The 21,778-nt window shown below is 47.5% G+C and overlaps 1 protein-coding gene across 4 annotated transcripts in view; it reads right to left on the bottom strand.

Moving 5' to 3' along the window:
- The window catches only part of ABTB3 (ankyrin repeat and BTB domain containing 3), a 341,276-nt gene that overhangs the window by 30,423 nt on the left and 289,075 nt on the right, over positions 1-21,778 (bottom strand). For 2 of the 4 annotated variants that reach the window (XM_003313906.7, XM_016924111.4), the window contains 7 exons: positions 18,853-19,018; positions 16,339-16,428; positions 14,049-14,150; positions 12,025-12,118; positions 11,771-11,906; positions 10,829-11,049; positions 9,042-9,220 (listed from right to left, as the gene is read on the bottom strand). In XM_003313906.7, the coding sequence (XP_003313954.2) occupies positions 9,042-9,220; positions 10,829-11,049; positions 11,771-11,906; positions 12,025-12,118; positions 14,049-14,150; positions 16,339-16,428; positions 18,853-19,018 (988 nt within the window). The remainder of the gene's footprint in view (positions 1-9,041; positions 9,221-10,828; positions 11,050-11,770; positions 11,907-12,024; positions 12,119-14,048; positions 14,151-16,338; positions 16,429-18,852; positions 19,019-21,778) is intronic. The other 2 variants (XM_016924109.4, XM_016924110.4) reach the window with 2 other exon arrangements.

Genomic DNA, 21,778 nt, shown 5'->3' with positions numbered 1-21,778 from the left:
TGGTCTTGAACTCCTGGGCTCAAGAGATCCTCCTGCCTCAGCCTCTCAAAGTGCGGGGATTACAGGCATGAGCCACCACGCCTGGCCCTGCAAAATTCTTAATAGCATAGTTACCAGGAAACTCTCTTGAGATGGAGTCCTGTGAATTTGGGGGGTGACATCTTTCCTCTTCTCCTTTGACTCCACTCTTCTCCTAAAAAGATGTGGAAATACTTTCTTTTCTTCTGAAAGGAGCACTAGGATTACTCCCAAAGGTCCTTTATAGGTGGTTCAGGCTGGAGTTCTATGTGATGGTAAAAACATAAACAATGGGACCAGATGGAGGGGGTCCTAGTCCTGGCCCTTCACTCACTAGCTCTGTAATCTTGGCAAAGTTACTCAGCTTCTCTGGGCCTTGGTGTTCTTTTCCAAAGAGGATTAAAAATACTTGCTTGATGAGGTTGCTATGAGGGCTAAAAGAGAACGTATCACCATATGCTGTTAGGTTGAATGAAAGTGCTGCTATTTGACCATTTTTAACTCCTAAACAGCAATTTCCCGCAGTTGAACCTCATCCCTTTTTTTAAGATGTCATAAAATTCATGTCAGATTTTAAGAAAAGAAAAAAAAAAGCCCTCCTTATTAAATGTACACATCTATCTTCAGACCTGTTTCAAATGGAGAAATGCTCAAATGTGAACAAAGCTGTGTCTCAGAATCAAGAGAAAGTAGAATTACTGTTACTTTCAGGGACACTGACAGCAAGCTCTCTATCTTAATCCACGTCAAGAAACTCACTTTGGCCGGGCGTGGTGGCTCACGCCTATAGTCTCAGCACTTTAGAAGGCTGAGGCGGGTGGATCACCTGAGGTCAGGAGTTCAAGACCAGCCTGACCAACATGGTAAAACCCTGTCTCTACTAAAAATACAAAAAATTAGCCAGGCATGGTGGCAGGCACCTGTTAATCTCAGCTACTCGGGAGGCTGAGGCATGAGAATCGCTTGAACCTGGAAGGCAGAGGTTGTAGTGAGTGGAGATCGCCCCACTGTACTCCAGCCTGAGTGACAAGAGTGAAAGTCCATCTCCCTCCCCCACCCCCCAAAAAAAGACCCACCTCTACAGATGGCTCCCTTGTGGAGCAGGCTAGGCTGCGTTATGAGGAGTGAGCACACCTGGAAAGGTGGAGGCAGGTGGAGGGTGGGCTACCGGCCCCAGAAGGATCCCAGCAAGATCCTGAGGCCCTGAGTGCAGCACTCATCTTACTGCTAATTGTGCAGTCGCACATCTACTTTGATGTGTCCCTTCTACTCCCAGCAAGTGATGTAGGGTATCCACTTATGGTAGTAATATGTTTCAAACACATTTAAGAAAAAGATCAAGTAAATAATAAATTGCATCAATGGTATTTTTACCTATTTCATGCTTTCTTTAAGTAGTACTTTTTCCAGGTCTGGAAAAGATTCTGATAGCAGGATTCAGATGACTGGGTTGGGATATTCACTGGGCTAGATGATTTCCAAGGTTCCTCCCAATGCAGATGCTAGGGGCCCATGACTGCACCTGACTTGGGACCATCTTCCCACCAAAAGAAGTCACCATGGCGGCAGGCTATGTCTGCTTCTGCCCTTAAGGGGGATGAAGCTGTCATTTCACAGTGAGATGTGCACTGCGGGTAAAACCCTGAAACGGAGCAGAGTGACAGGGTGACCTCACAGTTAAGAGCATGGGTTTTGTGTCTGGGTCAGGATCCTGGCTCTGCAGGGTGACCCACTCTTGGGCCTCAGGGCTATCATCGCTAACATAGGAATAAAAATACAACTACCTGCTTCCCAGGAGCTGATGAGTAGAAAGTGCCTGGAATGGCACCTGGCACACAGTGGTCATTTTCATTAGATCCATGTCCAGACTTAAGTGCCTGGGGCAGGTCACTTCCTAAGCTCAGGTCCTGACCATAGAGAAAAGGGAGGCCAGAGGGATGGTGAAGAACTGAATGAGGAGAGGGGAGGGAGTGAAGAAACGAAACAAGGAGGTAAGAAAGACAGGCCCAATCAGTTGCTACACACAAACTTGTCCCTGGGGTCTACAAATTAAGAATTTTTAGCAAACTGTTTTACTAAATCTTATTTTCAAAGGTTTTGAATACACACTGTGACTTTCCTCTCTTAGATGGTTTGACTGCAGTTTTGTGTGGAACTGGGAACGTGTCAGTTGGCTTTCTGTTTTTAGAATTAAATTAATTTTTATTTTTATTTTAATTTTAATTTTTAGAGATGGGGTCTTGTGATGTTGCCCAGGCTTGTCTCAAACTCCTGGACTCAAGTGATCCACCTGCCTTGGCCTCCCAAATCAGATGACTTCTTGAGCTATTTGATACTTTTGGGATTTGATCCTATGTCTATTTGGTAGTTGTCATTTTGTTCATGGTTAATTATTAGAGAGGTAGAGGCACAAAGAGATTAGACCACTCCTTAGAGGCTTTATGGATCCCATTTATTATTTTTTTCTGCTTACATGGAGGTTTTTGCTTTTGGTGACATGGATAGTCACTGTCCAACTGGGGGCTTTGGAAACAGACTCACTTCTTTGAGGGTGCCTGAGATCCCAGATGGTTTAAGAAGATGACAATAAATCCCAGCACTTTGGGAGGCTGAGGCAGGCAGATCACGAGGTCAGGAGATCGAGACTATCCTGGCTAACAAAGTGAAACCCCATCTCTATTAAAAATACAAAAAAAATTAGCTGGGCATACTGGTGGGTGCCTGTAGTCCCAGCTACTCTGGAGGCTGAGGCAGGAGAATAGTGTGAACCTGGGAGGTGGAACTTGCAGTGAGCCGAGATCACACCACTACACTCTAGCCTGGGTGACAGAGCGAGACTCCATCTCAAAAAAAAAAAAAGATGAAGATAGTACACAGCAGTCAGATTGATCTTTTAAAAACACATGATAACTTCTGCTTCGGGAAGATGTAATAGACCTACTTTTCCCTAATCCTTTTGCAAAGTGCAACTAAAAACTCTGGACATTACATATAAAAGAAACATAAGAAGACTTTAAAAGGTAGAGAGAAGGCGGCAGACGACCTAGGGAGTTTGGGACTGGAGGAGCAGCACAGTTGTGGGTTCACTGGACTTCCTTTTCACCTCATCATCCCATACTTGACATTGAAGAAGCTGCAACTGAGGGCACAGATGGGGAAAAAAGCCACAACAAAAGCCTGCTGTCTCTAGCCAAAGGACCACTAAAGGGATAGCCTAGAAGGCAGGAAACTTTTAGACAATAGCTGCTCTACTCCAGCCAAACAGCATAGAAAACCTGTGGACTCACCTTGCCAGCAAAAGTCAAGTGGGAAGGCTAGACTTCTACTCTTGCCAGGCTGCAACACGGCACCCCTGACACTGAGATGGTGTCATTGAAGGTCAAGTAGGGAGCCAGGACTTTTATCCCCACCAGCCAGTAAAGAGCATTGCCCCCACCCCCTGACACCCAGGTGTCAGTGGAGACCCCCCTCTCACCCAGCAATAATGAGGCATCCCTCCCACTCCCTGCTGGGGTGGTGTTAGAGGATGCCACTGGAGAGTCAGACTCTTACTACTGCCCAATAGTCATGAGGCCACCCCACCACATGTCAGAGAAGACTACGTGGGAGCCAGAGCACTTACCTGCCCCCATCTACCCCCAATAACTAGACCCTAACTTGGGTGCCAACAGAGGCCAAGTAGGGGAACCTGGATTTCTACATCCACCTGACAGTAATGAGGTGACAGCCACTCTTCCCCTGTCAGAGCAGTATCAGAGAAGGTCAACTAAAGCAGAAGGTCTAAATAAGATCAAGAGCCTCAGAAAACATCCATATTTCAATCAAAGAGCACCCATAATACCATGGACCAAGAAGATCTCCAAGTGAATGAATAAAAACATAAATCGATGCCAGCACCAAGATAGCAGGATGAAAAGACAAGCTACAGAGTGGGAGAAAATATTTGCAAACCACATATCTGACAAAGGACTAGTATCCACTATACATAAAGAACACTCAAAATTCAAAAGTAGAAATGCAAACAATTCATTTAGAACACAGGCTTAAGATACAAAGAGACATTTCACTTGAAGAGAATACACAGATAGTGGACAAGCACTTGAAAATATATTCAACATCATTAGCCATTTAGGGAAATGCAAATTAAAACTACAATGAGATATCACTACATACCTATCAAAATGGCTAAAATGAAAAATAGTGACAACACCAAACAGTGAGGTTATGGAGCAACTGAATTACTCAGTCTTTTCCAGTGGGAATGTAAAAGGGTACAGTCACTCTGGGAAACAGTTTGGCAGTTTATTTAAAAACCAAACATGCAACTACCATACAACCAAGCAGTTGCACTCCCAGGCATTTACACCAGAGAAATGAAGATATATTCACACAAAAACCTGTGCGTAAATGTTTGTAACAGCTTTATTTGTGATAGCTTAAAACTGGAAACAACTCCGATGTCCTTCAACAGTTGAGTGCTTAAACAAACTGGGGCACATCTATTCCATGGAATACTACTCAGCAATGAAAAGGAACAAGCTGCGGATACATGCGACAACCTGGATGATCTTCAGAGAATTATGATGACTGCCAAAAGTCCAATCTCCAAAATTACATACTGTATGATTCCATTTAAATCACGTTCTTTAAATGACAAAATTAGAGAAATGGTGGCTAGGTAGGGGCTGAAGGGTGGAGGCAGGAGGGAAGTGGGTGTGGTTATAAAAGGGCAACATAAGGAATCCTTGTGGTGATGGGAATTTTCTGCATGTTGGCGATCATGTCACTATGTTGGTTGTGATATTTTACCATAGTTTTGCAAGATATTGCCGTTGGGAGAAACTGAGATCCCCCTGTGTAAATGGTACACAGGAATCTCTCTGTATTATTTTTTACAACTTCATGAATCTACAATTATCTCAAAATAAAAAGTTTAAAAACAGAAACATTTTAAGTTTTGAGTTTTTCATCAAAAAATGAAAACTTGAAAACTTAAAAAAAAAAAAAAAACCCCACCGATCACACTTTGCCCCTATCCAAAACCTCTCTCGTCATGTCCCATTCATTACACATAGAAGAAAACCCAAACTTTCCCTGGCCCAGTGCAATCTGATTTTTATCTCCTACACTTTTTCCTTTGAGCACACAAAGCACGTTCCTACTAGGAGTCTAATCACCTGCAGTTCCCTGACATGGAATGCTTTTGCCCTAGATCTCTGCATGGCTGGAAGCTTTTCCTCACTTAGGTGGTTTTTCAAATGCCACTTTCTCAGGGAGAACTTCCTGACCGTTTTGTCTAAGTTAGACCTCATCAGCCCCACCCCCAGAGACCATACCATGGTCCCATTTCATTTTGTAAACACTGATCATGCTCTGACTCTGTTTCGTTTATTTATTTTCTTGCTTTCGGTCAGTAAGCTCCAGAAGGATAAAGAACATGTCTGTCCCAACACCACTGTAGTGCCTGGAACCAAGTGGGCACTCCTGATTATCTCTTGATTATGCCCAGGGGAATGATGTGTTAGAAAAATAAGCTAGAGGCCGGATGTGGTGGCTCATGCCTGTAATCCCAGCAGTTTAGGAGGTCGAGGCAAGTAGATCACCTGAGGTCAGGAGTTCGAGACCAGCCTGGTCAAAATGGTAAAACTCTGTCTCTACCAAAAATACAAAAATTAGCCAGGCATGGTGGTGGGTGCCTGTAATCCCAGCTACTCGGGAGGCTGAGACATGAGAATCGCTTGAACCTGAGAGGCAGAGGTTACAGTAAGCTGAGATCACACCACTACACTCCAGCCTGGGCGACGGAGTGAGACTCCATCTCAAAAAAAAAAAAAAAAAGGCCAGGCGTGGTGGCTCACACCTGTAATCCCAGCACTTTGAGAGGCTGAGGTGGGCAGATCACGAGGTCAAGAGATTGAGGCCATCCTGGCCAACACGGTAAAATCCTGTCTCTACTAAAAATACAAAAATTAGCAGGGCATGGTGGTGTGGGCCTGTAGTCCCAGCTACTCAGGAGGCTGAGGCAGGAGAATTGCTTGAACCTGGGAGGCAGAGGTTGCAGTGAGCCGAGATTGCACCATTGCACTCCAGCCTGGGCAACAGAGCAAGACTCCATCTTAAAAAAAAAAAAAAAAGAAAGACAAATAAGCTGGGAAGTCTTTTTAAACAGATGTATTCAAAAAAATGAATATATTGTTCTGCTCCTGGGGAAGTCTAGAGACACTGAATTCATTTGAAGTCCAAATTTAGAAACAAGAACATAGAAGCAGATGTGTGGTCGGATTTCAAGTATGGTTTGAGTGAGCACAAACCAAGAATGATGGGACGAATATGCCTCATTTTACAGGACAGCTGTTTCTATAAGTTGAACATAAAGTGGATTTATTTGCAAGAATCTATTCACTACTCTGATAAAACAAGATATTTGGCCAGGAGCAGTGGCTCACACCTGTAATCCCAGCACCTGGGGAGGCTGAGGTGGGAGGATTGCTTGAGGTCAGGAGTTCGAGATCACCCTGGCCAACATGGTGAAACCTTGTTTCTACTAAATATTAGCCAGGCATGGTGGTGCATGCCTGCAATCCCAGCCACTTGGGAGGCTGAGACACGAGAATGGCTTGAACCTGTGAGGCAGAAGTTGCAGTGAGCCAAGATCATGCTACTGCACTCCAGTCTGGGCGACAGAGCGAGACCTTGTTTTAAAAAAGATACTTGTTTGGACAAACATTTGAACAGGAATCCTAAAGTGCAGGGAGAAGGAACAATGCTGGCCAGCTCTGTGATGATGGCTGCCCTATTGTCCGACAGGAGACTGTCTTCTCAACTTGGAATTTCTCTGTCATCATCTCCCTCCAGTTTTTCTTTTGACCACAAGAATATCCCCCGTGCTTGGGGAATGGGTGACTTCACCCTGCAGGCTCGGGGAAATTATCTCCTCTTTAACCTCCACCTACCCGCTCCCACCCCCGGCCAGTGGTCAGTGCATGTGATGTGTAAAGCCACATTTCACCAGTAGGGGATGCCATTGAACCCCCTGTAAAAGCAAAACACACTTCACTGGCTCCCTGCTCTTGAGACACGACCACGTCCAGCTATTTTTTTGTATTTCTTGTAGAGGTGGAGTTTCATCATGTTGCCCAGGCTAATCTCGAACTCCTGGGCTCAAGCAATCCTCCCACCTCGGCCTCCCAAAGTGCTGGGATTACAGGCATGAGCCACCATACCCAGTCAGCCTGATTTTCAAATGACTGACTATTAAACGATGGGAGCACCCACCACTTCTGTGAATGGAGGGCATTTTGTATGCTTCAGCCTGTAGATTCTTATAATCATGGGCTCAGGTTCTGAGAACTATTTCCTATCTAATGAGCTGTCCAAGTCAAACATTGTGGCTCCAGGCAAAACAAAGTGTGGTGTTAGACATCGGGAGAGTGGCGGCCCTTTGGAGGATAGCAGTGGAGTAGGGTGTAAGGGGACCACTTGGGTGCTAGTCATGTTCCATTTCTCAGTCTGGATGAGGATTGCACAGTTTGTCTATCTTATGAAAATTCATTTGGCATCGTAGTTATGAGCTGGGCACTTTTCTGTACGTATGTCATACCTCAAAGTAAAGTTTACTTTAAGAACACACAGGTTAGGTTTACTTAATACACAGAATGTCTCAATAAATTCTGGAATTCCCAGTATAGCCTGAAGAAAAGTTAAAAGCAACAAACAAACAAAACCTCAAAATGATAGAACACCAGACCCTGGGAATGTTTCTCACTAAGACAGTTTCTTAGGTGATTTCAGGTGAAAGTCTCTTTATTCATCTACTTATTTTTAAGTCGGGTGGGGAGTTTGGTTTTGAAATGCTTCCAGCAGGTTTTACTCCTCACGGACTCACCGAAGCTTGTTACCCTAGGCCTGGTGCACCTGCTCCCATTTGGGGTCCTGGTGGGTCTTGATCTCAAGCACAAATCTAGCCTGCAGGTGGCCCAGGGACACCGGGCTAAGGATGGGCGCTAATGAGAACACCTAATGGGACTCGCTTTCCACCTGAGGCCCAGAGCGCCGAAAGCAGAGATGCTGTGTTGCTGCCTCCTTACTGAAGGGCCATCCCTGCTATGTGGAGGAAGCAGCCCCATGTCCCCTCTAATGCCCCATGGACATCACACAGCCCAGCCCGGCAGGGGGACCCACACTGCCCTTTGGTTCAGAGGCCAATTTCCCCTGAGACTTCCCAGGCTCCGTCGTAGACCCCAGAGTTCCACAAAGGCTGTTCTGGGGCAAAGAGGTGAGATGGCTGGTGCTGGGGCCCTGCAGGGACTGGAGTGTCTAGAGAGCATCACCAAAAAACCCCAAAGATATTTTTAAGAATTAATGTTGTAATAGTCGAAAGGCTGGCCTGCTGTTATGAAGAGGCTGCATTTCCCTGTTGCTGGGGATACAGGTGTCAGCAGGGGTGAATCCCAAGGGGTCAGAGCTAGGTTCATTTGACCCTCTCGACCGGAAAAGCCTTCTCCCAGGGCCTGGCTTTTCAGAAACCTCAGCAGGGTCTGTGTTCTGTTTATCCAGAAAGCTGCAACCATTTCCCTCATCCTACCGATTCCTATCTTCCATCCCCGCGTGGTCTAGTCTCAGCACCTCAGGGTACCCACCCTCTCATTCCTCCTTCCTGAACTCCCACACCTCTCCTAGCCTGCACCCCCAAATTTAATACTGTTGTACCAACTGCTTCATAATGCTGTTGGGGCACACATGTTGGTATCATCTCTCCAGCTCTTCTGCAAGTTCCTTGAGTTAGAAGATATCTAAGCAGTCCATGTGCCCAAGTGCCTTAGCTCATGTGGATGTTCAGCAAGACAGCTGCCCACAAATGAGTGCACAGGTAGCTTTCGTCTGCTGGGCTACATTCGCCACTGGTCGCTATGACCGTAGTGATCCCACTCAAAGGGGAACACCAGGCTAAAAGACCGTTCAGATCTGGGAACCTCCAGCTTTGTTCTCTGCCGATGACCACAACAACCTCAAACCCCACATACCTTGCTTGCTTTCAGGATCTCAAACATCAGGGGCAGGCCTTGGGTAACGAGCTCCTCCGTGTATTCCTCCTCCTGAATGGTCTTAAACTCCTTTAACAAGCACTGGATGAGAGGCCTGCGGTGCTGCTGGAAGGCGATCCGCAAAGACTCCAGCCACGTGTGCAGAGTCCACGGGACGCCTGGAGTGGGGAGAGGAGCCAGGGAAGGTGGCAGGGGAGGGGGAAAGAGAGGGGAAAGGCGGAAAACAACCAGAGGAGTAGGCGAGTTTTTATCTGGAAGTTGGCTTTTCCCCAGGACATTATTAAATGACGAGACCAAGGGATTGACTTTCAACGAATAGAACCAGTGTAGGTTTTTTCCCAAAGACCTGCAAAAGTTGAAATTAAAGGTCATAATTCAATTCCCTCAGCTATGGGTGTCCATCTCTTCATGCTACTCATATTATTAGGGGCTGCATTTCACAAGATGTAATCATCATGTAGCATATTGGAATTATTATGCACGCTACTTATGCATATTCCATACTTCTGGATTCTGAGTGCATAGGCTCCATCCCCTCTACTTACTGGGGAAAGAAGCTCAGAGGGGAGAAGAGTCTTGCCCAGGATTAAAGAGTGGATGTGCCCAAGGATCTGGAACACATCCATGCCCAGATGAGAGCTTAGAGTTGATGAAACCCATTGGTGGACTTCACCATTTACAGCTCTGGCTAAGATAGATATTTATACCCGAATAAGAAGACATGAGAGGATATTCCTGCTGCTCCTCTGTGCAAAACAACATTTCCATCTGCAGGTACTTCATCAGGTCTTCCTCCTTTAACAGGGAACTCTCCAGCAGCTGATTGCTGTAATTTGCCTCTCCCCTCTCATGCAGAGGCACAGACAGAGGAGGACGTGTCTTGCTACTGTTTATAACAAGTAGCCCATTCGGAATCTCGAGCTTCATAATCATGCAAAATAGGCTCCCAGGGCAATGGCACAAACGTTCCACATACTAACCCCTCCCCACCTTCCCTGGAGAGAAGTCATTTCCAGAACAGCATTAGGAGGCTTCTCCTCAGTCCTCAGCCTGCCTTAATCTGCCACACCCTGTGTTTAGGGACCCATGGCTAGGTCCGGCCACTTCCATGGCAGAGCGAAAGCCACTACGCTGGTGAAGGCTAGGCTAGCCTTGTTCTCCAGACACATGGAGGAGATGGCTCTGGGCTAGCTCACCCAAGGAAGAGCCAGCCCAACCTTCCTGAGAGTGGCTTTGCCCTCTGAAGCTCAACAGGAGTTGTGGTAAGAAAGGGGCGCCCTCACCCTAACAACTGCCCAGCACTGCTTCGTGGAGTTGGGTGCTCTAAAGGCAGTGATTCCTCAACCACTGGGAACCACCTGGGATGATTGTTAAATATAAAGATTTCCAGCCTTTATCCATCCAGACCCTCGACAGCAGAGCCTCTGGGTGTAGGGCCTGGCAATTGGTATTCAGACAAGCTCCCCAGGTGATTTGAATTCCTGCCCCAGGGTTCAGTGTTTGGGAATCATGGAAAGATGGTCTGAGGATGGGTCTTTGGGGCAGGCAGGACACTGCTATCTATGGGGACGGTGTGGGCATCTTGGCCTGGAAGTGTTTCAACTGGTAAAGGGGAAGCTCCCTGGGTCCCCTTGTGTGTGTGTGCACGTGTATGTGCATGTGCGTGTTTTGCATGTGTATGTGTGCGCACATGTGCCTGTTCATGTGTGTGTGGACCTAAAGCTGGGGGCACCATGGTGCCCGTGGTGGAGGGTGCCCAGACTGACCTATGCTCCTGATATCAATTGTGACATCCACGTAGCCATGCTCAGCGCTGTGATACATGGCCTCCCTCAGGGCCCTCAGTTTGGCCTTGCTGTTGCGGCTGGCGCACAAGGGGGGCGGGGCTGTCTCCGCCAGGTCAGTCCCCTCGGCCAGAATCTCCTCCAGGGACAGGATATCACTCTTCTCCTTCTCTGGCTGGGCGAGCAGTTTGCGGAACACATTCCTGTCAATCATAAACCCAGAGAGGATGACACTCAGAGATGGAAGTGGATCTGCTGGGGCAGGGCAGGGGCAGGCTGGGGAAGCAGGGGGCCACTAGCTTGGGAGGGGTGATGACAAGATCAATGGGTGGCACTTTCAGAGGCCTAACAGTGGGTGCCACATTTTGGGGATGGAGGAGATGATGGGGCATGACTGGCCTTGTTTCCTTGAGGCAACTTGGAGCTAAGGGATTTCCTCAAAAATCTAGAAGGCTCTAGAACTCTGCACTTGTCACAGTCAGCCTGCCCTCTCTCCAAAGTGAATGTGCTCTGCTTGGGGTTATGTGTAATAAAAGCTGATGATCAGAGGGGAAATTCAGAAGGAGATGTAGAAGGGAAGTCACCAAACATGAAAGGTTTTATTATTTTTTAAATGGATTCTTCTTACTTCATGACAGCTGACATGACGTGCCCTGAGCAAAACCGACCAAGAGTGATGTCTCTCTGTGAGTTTAAAGCTGGCCAGGAGCAGGTAAAATAAAGCATTCTGAGTGGATGTGCACTGCATGGAGTTGGCTGTCAGCTGGCAGGTAGGGTCGCTCTGGCCAGACCTGGGGCCTGGACCACCTCACACTGCCTCTGGGCCCCACATCCAGAGAGACAATGGGTCTGGGGTAGGCCTGGGAATCTGCATTTTTAACAAACACCACTCGGGACCTCTGGCTTTGGCCCATCCTAGCCTACCTGTGTCCGTGGGCTGCAGCCTGGCTGAAAGAGTTCATATCACCCTGGGGGGTTGTAGAAATTCCATTCCTGTACATGGTTCCTATCAGGGGATCGGCACCACGCTCCAACAGCAAACTAACCAGCTCAAAATTTCCTGCAAGCCCAGAGAAGGGGGTTTTATAAGAGAATAAAGCAAAAATATAGTCACAGGCACTTCAAGGGCCAGGGTGCGCTGGAGCTCCCTGGCCAGGGTGAGAACCGGCAGCTCTTACCTACAGCAGCTGCCAGCTGGAGGGGCGTTTCCGAGTAGTTCTCCTCACCGTGCTCCACTGAGCCTTCCACCTTGGCCCCAGCATCCAGGAGGAGCTGCAGAGGAAGAGCGGCCATTGAGACGGTGAGAGGAGATACACTGTGCACAGGCGTCAGGAAAGACTGCTGGGATGGGTGAGATGCCAGCGCTCCTTCCCTCCCTCTGGGTTGGTGACAGCGTGCACAGGCTGGAGGGGAGCTGTACCCTGGAGGATGAACTGAGAGTCTCTCATTGCTGCTAGGCTACTCGGAATGTGTTCCATGCATAACAGCATCAGCACCACCTGGGAGCTTGTGGGAAATGCTGATTCTCAGGCCCCACCCAGGTCTACTGAATGAGAGTCTGCATTTGAACAAGATCTCCAGGAGATGTATACATATATAAACATTTCTAGAAGCACTGGGCTAAAGGTTCTTGGCACAGGAATGCTGGAAGACTCCCCTCCTGGGCTGGTTACACAAAGCCTCAGAGGGCACTAGGGTAGCCTCGTAGAACCACAGACTCTCAAGAGTTCTGAAGGACTTTGGGGGTCTCCCGGGGCCCCACCTGGATGGCCCTGAGGACAGTTTAGCAAATGCTAAGGTTTCTGGCCAGCAAGATCAGTTAATAAAGTGGCAGAGTGAGCTTCCAGAAGTTTTGCTTCATAAGACTTCATTCTGTGCGTCCCCTGAGATAGCTGGGCTTCCTAAAGAGGTAGGGATGCTGTCCATGCCTGGTCTCATTCACAGTGAATGTGCTGTCAGCACTGCTGATGGAAAATGGGGGAAAAATCTGCTATCTTTACTGCCTACCTAGGGCTCCCTGAGGGCACGGCCATGGGGGAGCCACCTACTTGGCACTCCGTGATCGCTGGCCCTGCGGCAGGGTGGTTGCCTGACTTCTGTGTGGCTTTGCTTGGCTGCTTACTGTTCCCATTCCATTCCTGATTTAAAGGTCGGGAATGTCCTTGCATGTTAAGGAATGACATCTGTGTCCACCAGACCACCAACCGACCCCTTCTTTCTTAGTTTCCTCTACCAGGAGTGGACTGGGCATACTGTTCTATAGGCAGAAGCCAGCTCTCAGTGTGACACGTCACACTGTCAGCCTCCTGAAACATGGCTTGGGATCTGTTCTAAGGATTCTCATGACCCAGGAAACAACAAAGGATTCCCATGAAATTCCAGCATTGCAGAGCTGTCCCTGCTCTGCATGGAATCAAGAGGCATGGACCACACAAAAGGAGGTGAGTTCCTGATGTGCCCAACCTCAGCACTCACTACAGGACCAGGTGCAGTCATGAACTTGGATGCTGATCTCTCTTTTCTGATGAAGTAAAGATCAAGCTCATGATTTAGAACGTACTGTATGGCTGTTCACTGAACACCAACTCTACAACAGCCAGAAAAAGTACAAGCAATACATATTTATATGCCCAAAGGACCTCCAATGAGGACATGTCACTGTGCTTGGAGCTGTTTCAGAAGACACATGGCCAAGGCCCTACTCTAGACCTCCTGGACCTGATTCTCAAGAAGTGGGATCCAAGCAAGTGTCTTTTGGAAACACTCCCTTGATGTCTTGGATGCTTCTCCCACTGGCTGGAAACCAATGGATTCTACACAAACACCAGGGGTCACACCTAAGGGAAGGTTCTAAGGTATCAATAGCAACCAAATCTCATGTTCATGTTGCGACAAGCAAAATGAACAAATCCACAAAAACAGCTGAAGCCCCACCCCAGAGCAACCAGGAAGAACTTCATGGGTCTGTCACTCTGTGTGTGAGGCTGTGTGTGGATATGTGATCATTTCATATTGGTTAAAGCCTGGCCATATAGATCATTACATATAATATTTGTATTCACGTGATATGAATATACTATATTGAATTGCAGTTAACCAATATGAATGTCTTAGAGAATATGCATGCTGGGAGAGGTATAGATGTGTGTTATGGAAGAGGTAAAATCAAAAGTCAGATGTGGATAGGGAAATACGTTAATACCTGAACTACAGGAATATGTCCATGCAACACAGCAAAAGTCAGAGCCGTCCAATGGCGGGTCTCGGGGTGGACGGATGGATATTTATGAGGAGTACTGACAACCTATAAACAAATTGAAGTTATTTTCAAAATGTGACCTTCACAATACTTAGGCTAGCAAATTTGACGTATCTGTGGCTGGGCACATGGGCTAGAGATGGACAAAAAGACATCCTGGAAGATGCCTTGGGAAGAGCTGGTGATACAGGGCAGGGATTTTCCACTGCTGGATGCTCCAAACACCTCTCACCAAAGCCGTGGATCTGTCCTGCTTGTGTTTGTAAGAACAGAGACCAAAGCAATTCCCCAAAGGCAGGACAATGGAAGTCCGTGTTTTGGAGATTTTACCCTTGAAGGCAGTGAGAAAATGTCTCAGTGACTTTATGTCCTTTGTGCATAAGAAGGACTCCTTCGCTTCTCCTCTGAAAGGAAGTAATGGATGATTCTGATCGCCTCTCAGGTGCTTTGGAGAAGCTGTAATGGCAGTTACAATGAGCTAGCTTTCTGGCCTGTCTCCTTCTTCTTTCTACCTAGCAGAGGGTGGTGGTTCTGGGAGCTACAGGATGTCAGAGAGCATGAGATGCCACTACCATGCCATCCACACTTTTAAGAGAGATTCTCAGTGGTGGCAAACCCCAGGCAAGGGACTGTCTGCTTTCAGCTTTCAAGCCAGGGAAGTCCATCACTCGTCTGATGGAGGAATTTCACCATCTGATCACAGCTGGCCCCACCCTGTTCTCATTTCACTCTTCTGCTGGCTTCCTGGTTGACAAGGACCCTCTTGCACTACCGAAATATGGGCACAAAGCTTTCCCAGGACGCATCATGAATGAACAATCTGAGATTGGTCTTTCAGGATGGGGGCCTAAAAACACTCCAGGCCAAGAGAGAAGAGACAGGGCAGCTGAAGGCTAGGATCTTGCAAGATCAGCACCCACATGGAGCTTTTCTCCCAAACACTCCTGGGGTCATGTAACCTCAATGCCTGCTTCACTCAGAGCAGTTTGGTTCACTAAGCATCCACTGGAGGAAGGCCTGAGCTGAGATCCGTGGGATGGGCTAGAGAGGACCCGAGAATGCTCCAGAACCCAATGCTGAGGACCCCTTGCGTGGGTCTGCATGGTGCTTAAGGATTCACAGCAGGAGGGAAAATCCCCACAGATTCCAAAGTTATAGGATCCAAAATGATTCTGGATCCAAAACTGTGTCTATTGTCTGCTTTCCTCAGATAAATATAAAACTCACATTAAAAAAACACACACACACAGTACTGAGACTGCACGGGCATCTAATTTTGAACTGAAAAGGTTTCCCAGGGTTGCCGAGTTATGATTTCAGCCCGTCAATCTCTTTGCTGTCTGATACTGCCAATATCCTGCCGCCAGGGAGAGCAGGTCTTCAGGCAGCATAGAACATGGTAAAAAAGTGATATTTCACCTATGACGCGGTTGGGGTGTGGGTGGAGGGACCAATGTTAACTGAGTTCCAAACCTCCTCTCTATATCCCTTCTGACAACTATATGAGATGGGTGCGATTATTTTCCCATTCTGCAGATTGGGAGAGAAAAAAGGTTAAGGCACTTGCCCAAGCACAAAAGCAAGTCACCATGGCAGCGGTGGTATCAGAACTTGAACCCAAATCTGTCAGATTCTAAGGCCAATGTTGCAAGGGGGAGGGGAGGGTTTCTGGGGGGACATGCTTTCCACCAGACCACATTGTCTCAGGGAAGCTCTGAGATTAGCTTTAAGATCTGTCAACTCAGCCAACAAGGTGAGCCAAAGAGGGTTTGGAGGGGGAGCGTGGAGGATCTGCGGGAGGAAGACCAGCTTAGGGATTGAGCCAGTGCCTCCTTTGCTGTGTGTTAAGTGGAAAGAGAGGGCTGATGGCTCAGGAGTGCTCCCTCTGCCCCATCCTAGAAGAAATTGATCAGCCGTGGGAATCAGGAACTCTGGAAATCAGGACTGCCGAGCCAAGGAAAAGCCAGTGCTCCTTGCAGCTATGTTGGTTTTTTTAAACATAACATACATGCAGGCAGCTCCTTGGGGTTTGGTTGGGATGGGGGCCTCAGGATGGACAAAATCTGTCAGGTGGTCTCACCAGGGCCACAGCGACTAAGAGGACACAGGAAAGGGCTATCTGTTGCACTGTGCACCCTCAGCGGCAGCTCTTGGGAGAAAAAGCCCCCCTTTCTTGCTTGCCTTCCCCTGGGGACTGCCGGCTGAGGGGCCCTGCCGGCCTCTGCACCCTCACCTCCACATTCAGGTCAGCTCCGGCATCCAGCAGCATCTGAACCATCGCCTCGTCCCCACGGACGCAGGCATACATCAGGGGAGTCATGCCCTGCGGTGAGTTAAAAACCAGAGAACGGAGAACGTTTACAAGGTGGCTGTGGTCAATCGACAATAACAAATGGAAAATCTTACTTGTGTTTCGGAGGCCATGCTTGTGCTCCGGCATGACAAAAATAAGCGTGCAGCCCTGTGACTCGTAAGGTCACAACCCTCCACATGTGGAAACCAAAATAGAGGCGACGAAGGAGCCTCCGTGGCCTTTTCAGCATTTATCTTTCCTTGCCTTGGAGGATTTTCGTTCGTTTGTCTGTCTTAGGGTGCAACAGACCTAAGGGTGTTTGCTAAACACTTAAAGCTCTTAGGAACTTTCTAGATTGATTCTGCAATATCAGCCCTAAGCTATCTCATTGGTAAACACCATTTATCTGACATTTTCTCTTTCACAATATAACAGTGTCATCTTTGCTCTATAAAAGCTGCTGGTCAGCATCAAGGAAATTGAACGCCTCTGAGCATGTGGCGTTGCCCATCACTGACATCTGGTTTGACATGGTCATTTGCAAGCAAAAGGCAAGCAAATGAGGAATGGCCTTCAGGAATACCAGATTCACCAATGACTCTTGCTTCTATAAACGAAGCATCGCAACCAACAGAAGGAAAGGATGGATTTTCAATAACCAGTGTCACAAAGTCGGTTATTTGGGAAAACATCCAAATTAGAGACTTTTCTAACACCACACATCAAAATCATTTCTAGTTTGGTTAGAGATATACAGGAAAAATTAAAACCATAAAAGATATCTACTTGGTTTGTGAATCTATTTCTAGGCATAAAAGGAATGGAAGAAATCACAAATGAAAATCATTACAGCCTTGGGGACATATAATTGCAAACATTATAAGCAAAATCAAAAGGTAAACAATGAATTGAGACATATTTATCACATTATAACAAAGGATTATGTGCCTAATATATAAACAGCACTCCTGAATAAAGAAGAAAAACAGTAAAGCTCTAATGGAAAACAGGCAAAAGATAAGCAGAAGAGTAATAGTAAACACACATATAGCTGGAGGGTGTGTAAAAGGAAACAAAAGTTCTGGGAAAGTAATTTAAGATTGAGAACCTTTAGAAAAGCTGGTGCGTTTAAGCCACTATTTGCATTTTAAAAATTTCCCTAATGAAATAATCACAGGTTTGAACAAATACTCGTGTAAATACGTTTAGCCTAGCATTATTAATAAAAGTAATTTGAAACAACCTAAATTTCCAACAATTGAGGCCTGGTCAATGAATAAATAATAATGACCATTTTGTGTAGCCATTAGAAGTGATTTTTAAAAAAGACACTGGGCCCAGTGGCTCATGCCTGTAATCCCAGCATTTTGGGAGGCCAAAGTAGGAGGATTCCTTGAGGCCAAGAGTTCAAGACAAGCCTGGGCAGTGTAGCAAGACCCTGTCTCTATAAAAAATATAAAAATAAGCCGGGTGTGGTGGTGCACACCTGTAGTCCCAGCTCCTCAGGAGGCTGAGGCAGGAGGATCTCTTGAGCCTAAGAGTTCAAGGCCAGCCTGGACAACATAATGGGATCTCATCTCTTAAAAAAAAAGAATATTCAACAATATTGCAAAGTAACTTTAATATAAAATATTGAAAAAGGCAAGGTGTAATAAATCACTGGGGTTTTAAAAAGAATATAAATATACATGTATGTCTGTGTTTGTGTGTGTGTGTATTACAGCTCCTTGGTGTTGCTCAGTAAAATTATTATAGCTGTAGTTAAATAAATAGTCCCTGTCATTCCCTATCTGGAACTCACTGCATGAGCTGCCATGTGAGAAGCAGCCCCATCTGTCCCTTGTGACTTTCCATGTGAGACTTGCATTTATAACTGCTGTTTGTTTTCTCTGTCCATGACGGTTCACCACACAAGGTATCTCCCTGACTGCTGGGCCCACATGTCTCTCACTGTACCTCAGTTTCAGGAGTTAGGGGGGATAGCTGCCTATCTCTGAGTCGCCTCCTAGGGTCCCCAGAATGACTTTTGTGTATCTTAAACATATCCTAAAAGTTTGATGAAGTCTGTCTGGGCTTGTCCTGTGCAGGAACAGACAGACAAGCAGAGAACTAATTTTAACCACGATGGAAGAAGGACTTGAAGGACAGATACTAAATAGAAATGATGGTTACACGGTGATGGCATTATTTCCTTTCTGGAATGGGCCTATTTTTCCTCTCTTTTCCATTTCAGCTGCAATGATCATGTGCTACTTCTATAAAGATGAACCACAGTATTTTTATAAGATATTTTAAAAACTGAAGAAAAACACAAGCAAGCAAGCAATCTAAGCCGTCAGTAGGGGGAGCCTCTGCCCAGCGCCTGCAGAGGGGATTCACCGGCTGTCTCTGTCTTGCCAGGGGTGATGCACATGGAGGAGGTGGGGAGCCTGTTCAGACCCTCGGACCCTGTACCTGTTCGCTCATGGTGTTGATCCCATCGGGCCCCAGCAGAGATACTGCCTGCTTCACCAGGTCTGTTCGTCCACAGTTCAGCATCCGGAAACCCAGGTCCTGCTTAAACTTGGCTTCGATGGCCACCGCATCCAGCTTTCGAGATGCACAAAAGCAGTCGTCGGCCCTAAGGAAGGGAAGAGACATCATGCGGGTACAGCGGCTTCCCAGAGGGGCACAGGGGCAAACTCCGCAGGAAGCACCCTGGGACATTGCATTTGCTTTTCATGTAAATTGCCTGTTCCTAGGCTCCAATTAAAATGATTGCCTCCGGATGTCTCTTGATCCTTTGTCCTTTATGACTGCTGTGAATCTGTCTAGTCTCCTGTGTGCTCCCATAGCATACTGAGCTAAGTCACATAACGACTAATACGTATTGAATATTTACTATGGACTAGGCACTCTTGCTAAGCTCTTTGCATGAATTAATTCATTGAATCCCCACATAACCCAAGAGGTAAATCCTATGACCTCTCTTTTACCCATGGGGAAACAGACGCAGATAAGGGCCCTGCCCAAGGCTACATAGTGTGAAAGCAGTGGAGCTAGGATTTGAACCCAGGTGGTCGTGTGGAGAGCTGGCCTGTTTATCTACCGTCCCCCGTCCTGCAATCACAGGACTTAACTATTTGCCTGTTTATTTGTTGGACTGCCTGCTCTAGGCTGGGGACTTCTGAGAGCAAGGGCCTTGTCTGGTGAGCCTCTCCATCCCAGGGCCTGAGAGGGCAAAGCACATAGAGGTTAATGGGAGCTGAATGAACACAGACTGGGTGGATTCTCTGCATTCGAAACAGTCGCAGTCTCAGGACAGAGAACCGGCAAGATCAAACAGGAATATAAATGGCAAGGTGCATGGGAATTTGTCATCCAGCCAGCCCAGGGCATCAAGAAAGAGGTTAGAGAAGGGTGGGGAGGAGAATCAATGGAATCAAGAAGGTGCTACAAATTCTGCTTATAAAGGATGTTACTTCCTTCTCACAATGAACTGATCAATCAATTAATGATTAAATCAAATCACTAAGCATTTATTGAATACCTGTTTGTGCTAAGCTCTCTTCTAGGTGCTGAAAACACAAAGTAAACATGTCACCATCCCTGCCCTTGGGGCCCCACTGCCTGGAAAGGGAGAGGACACAGCCATGGGTTGTTATAAATCAATGTGGCAAATGCAAGGATTGAGGGGTCAGAGGCACGCACTGTTACAGAACACAGGCGCTGCAGGAGTGCAAGGAAGTGGCCAGGCAGAGACTAGCAGATCCAGCAAGCCTTCGTAGGGGAGATGACCATTGGGCTATCTGTGTATTTTATTTTATTTTATTTTATTTTATTATTTTTGAGGCAGGATCTTGCTCTGTCGCCCAGGCTAGAATGCAGTGGTGCAATCATAGCTCACTGCAGCCTCAGACTCCTGGGCTCAAGTGATCTTCCTGCCTTACTTACCCCAGTAGCTGAGACTACGGGGATGCATCACCACACCCAGCTCATCAAAAAAAATTTTTGTAAAGACAGGGTCTTCTTATGTTGCCCAGGCTGCTCTCGAACTCCTGGCCTCAAGCAATTCTCCCGCCTTGGCCTTTCAAAGTGCTGGAATTACAAGCATGAGCAACTGCACCTGGCTTGTGTCTTAACTCAGAAGATAGGAGAAGAGAGAGCAGAAAAGTTTGAGCAGGGCCAGTATGAGCAAAAGTATGGTGTTGAGACATGCAGGTTGTGTGAGGGTAAACATGGAGGTTTCAGTGTTTCTGGGGCATAAACTTCTAGGCAGAAGCTGAGGTAAGCAGGGCCTAGAGGACCTGTGACGTAGTCCTTAAGGCTTCAGACTTTATCCTTAAAAGCCGTGAGGGGAGTGATATGGTTGGATGGCCAACCCTAGGAGAGGATGGAGGGTGGGCCTGGGCCAACCCTAGGAGAGGATGGAGGGTGGGCCTGAGCCAACCCTAGAGGCCGGGAGACGTGATAGAGCCAACTGAACCAGCTGAGTGGACAGAAACCACTGCCAAAGTGTGAAGTGACGAGGGGCTGAGTTGAGACGGTGGCTACTGGGATGGAGCAGAGGGCGTGGACTCTGACTTCTCCATGTGTGCCTGTCCGCCTCAGATATGCACCACCCTTGCCCAGAGGCAGGTGTGTCAGCCAGAGTCAGAGCTGTCCCAGGACCCTCACACTCCCCCTGCTTGCTGACTCAGGGGGCGGGAACTAAGGGGAGGAGCCGGGTGTTCGAGATTCCTGGTTCTGTTCCTGCCTCTAATGAACCCACTTTGTGGTGGAAGTAAGGGTGAAATTTGTGAGGAACGAGAGGGGGCCATTGTCCCAGGTTTATGGCGCTGAGACTTCTGAGCACCTGAGGAGTGAACGACCACAAGAGCCCCAAGAAGTGGATGCGATGTGTGTGCCCCTGGCCTGTCCCTCATCACTCATCTGACACATCACTCATATCTGTGGGGGAGGCTTGGTCTGAAAACTATTCCGGAATGGGAATCCAAGGGTAGGAGATGCTTTGGCTCTAGATGCAAGACATGAAGCGTTTGCTTCTGGCCACCAGGGGGAGCTGCTGGGACGCAGACGGACTCCAAGGACTGGAGCCAGAAGCCTGGTGTTGCCATGAGGGGTCTGATCTGCACACCTGTCTCAGGACCTAAACGTCAGGCCAGGCCTCCAAGGGCCTATTTGCAGGAGAGCCCTGGGAGGGACAATAAAAGGTACTTAGGGGCCCAGAGTTGATCAGAATCTGGACTCCAGGATTAAGGCCTTTTCATGGCAGGTGGGAGAGTCAAGAACACCCCAACGCTGTTGGAAGGCTCCCCAGGGAAGACAGAGGGCTACCCCGGCAGTGGGGGAGAGCTGGCTGGAGGACCGGAGCCTGACTTCAGTCTATGGCATCAGCATC

This window comes from Pan troglodytes, chromosome 10 (genome assembly GCF_028858775.2).
Source record: "Pan troglodytes isolate AG18354 chromosome 10, NHGRI_mPanTro3-v2.0_pri, whole genome shotgun sequence".
NCBI lineage: Eukaryota > Metazoa > Chordata > Mammalia > Primates > Hominidae > Pan > Pan troglodytes.
The sequence above is the reverse complement of the archived record's forward strand: the minus strand, read 5'-3'. Positions and strand labels throughout refer to the sequence as shown.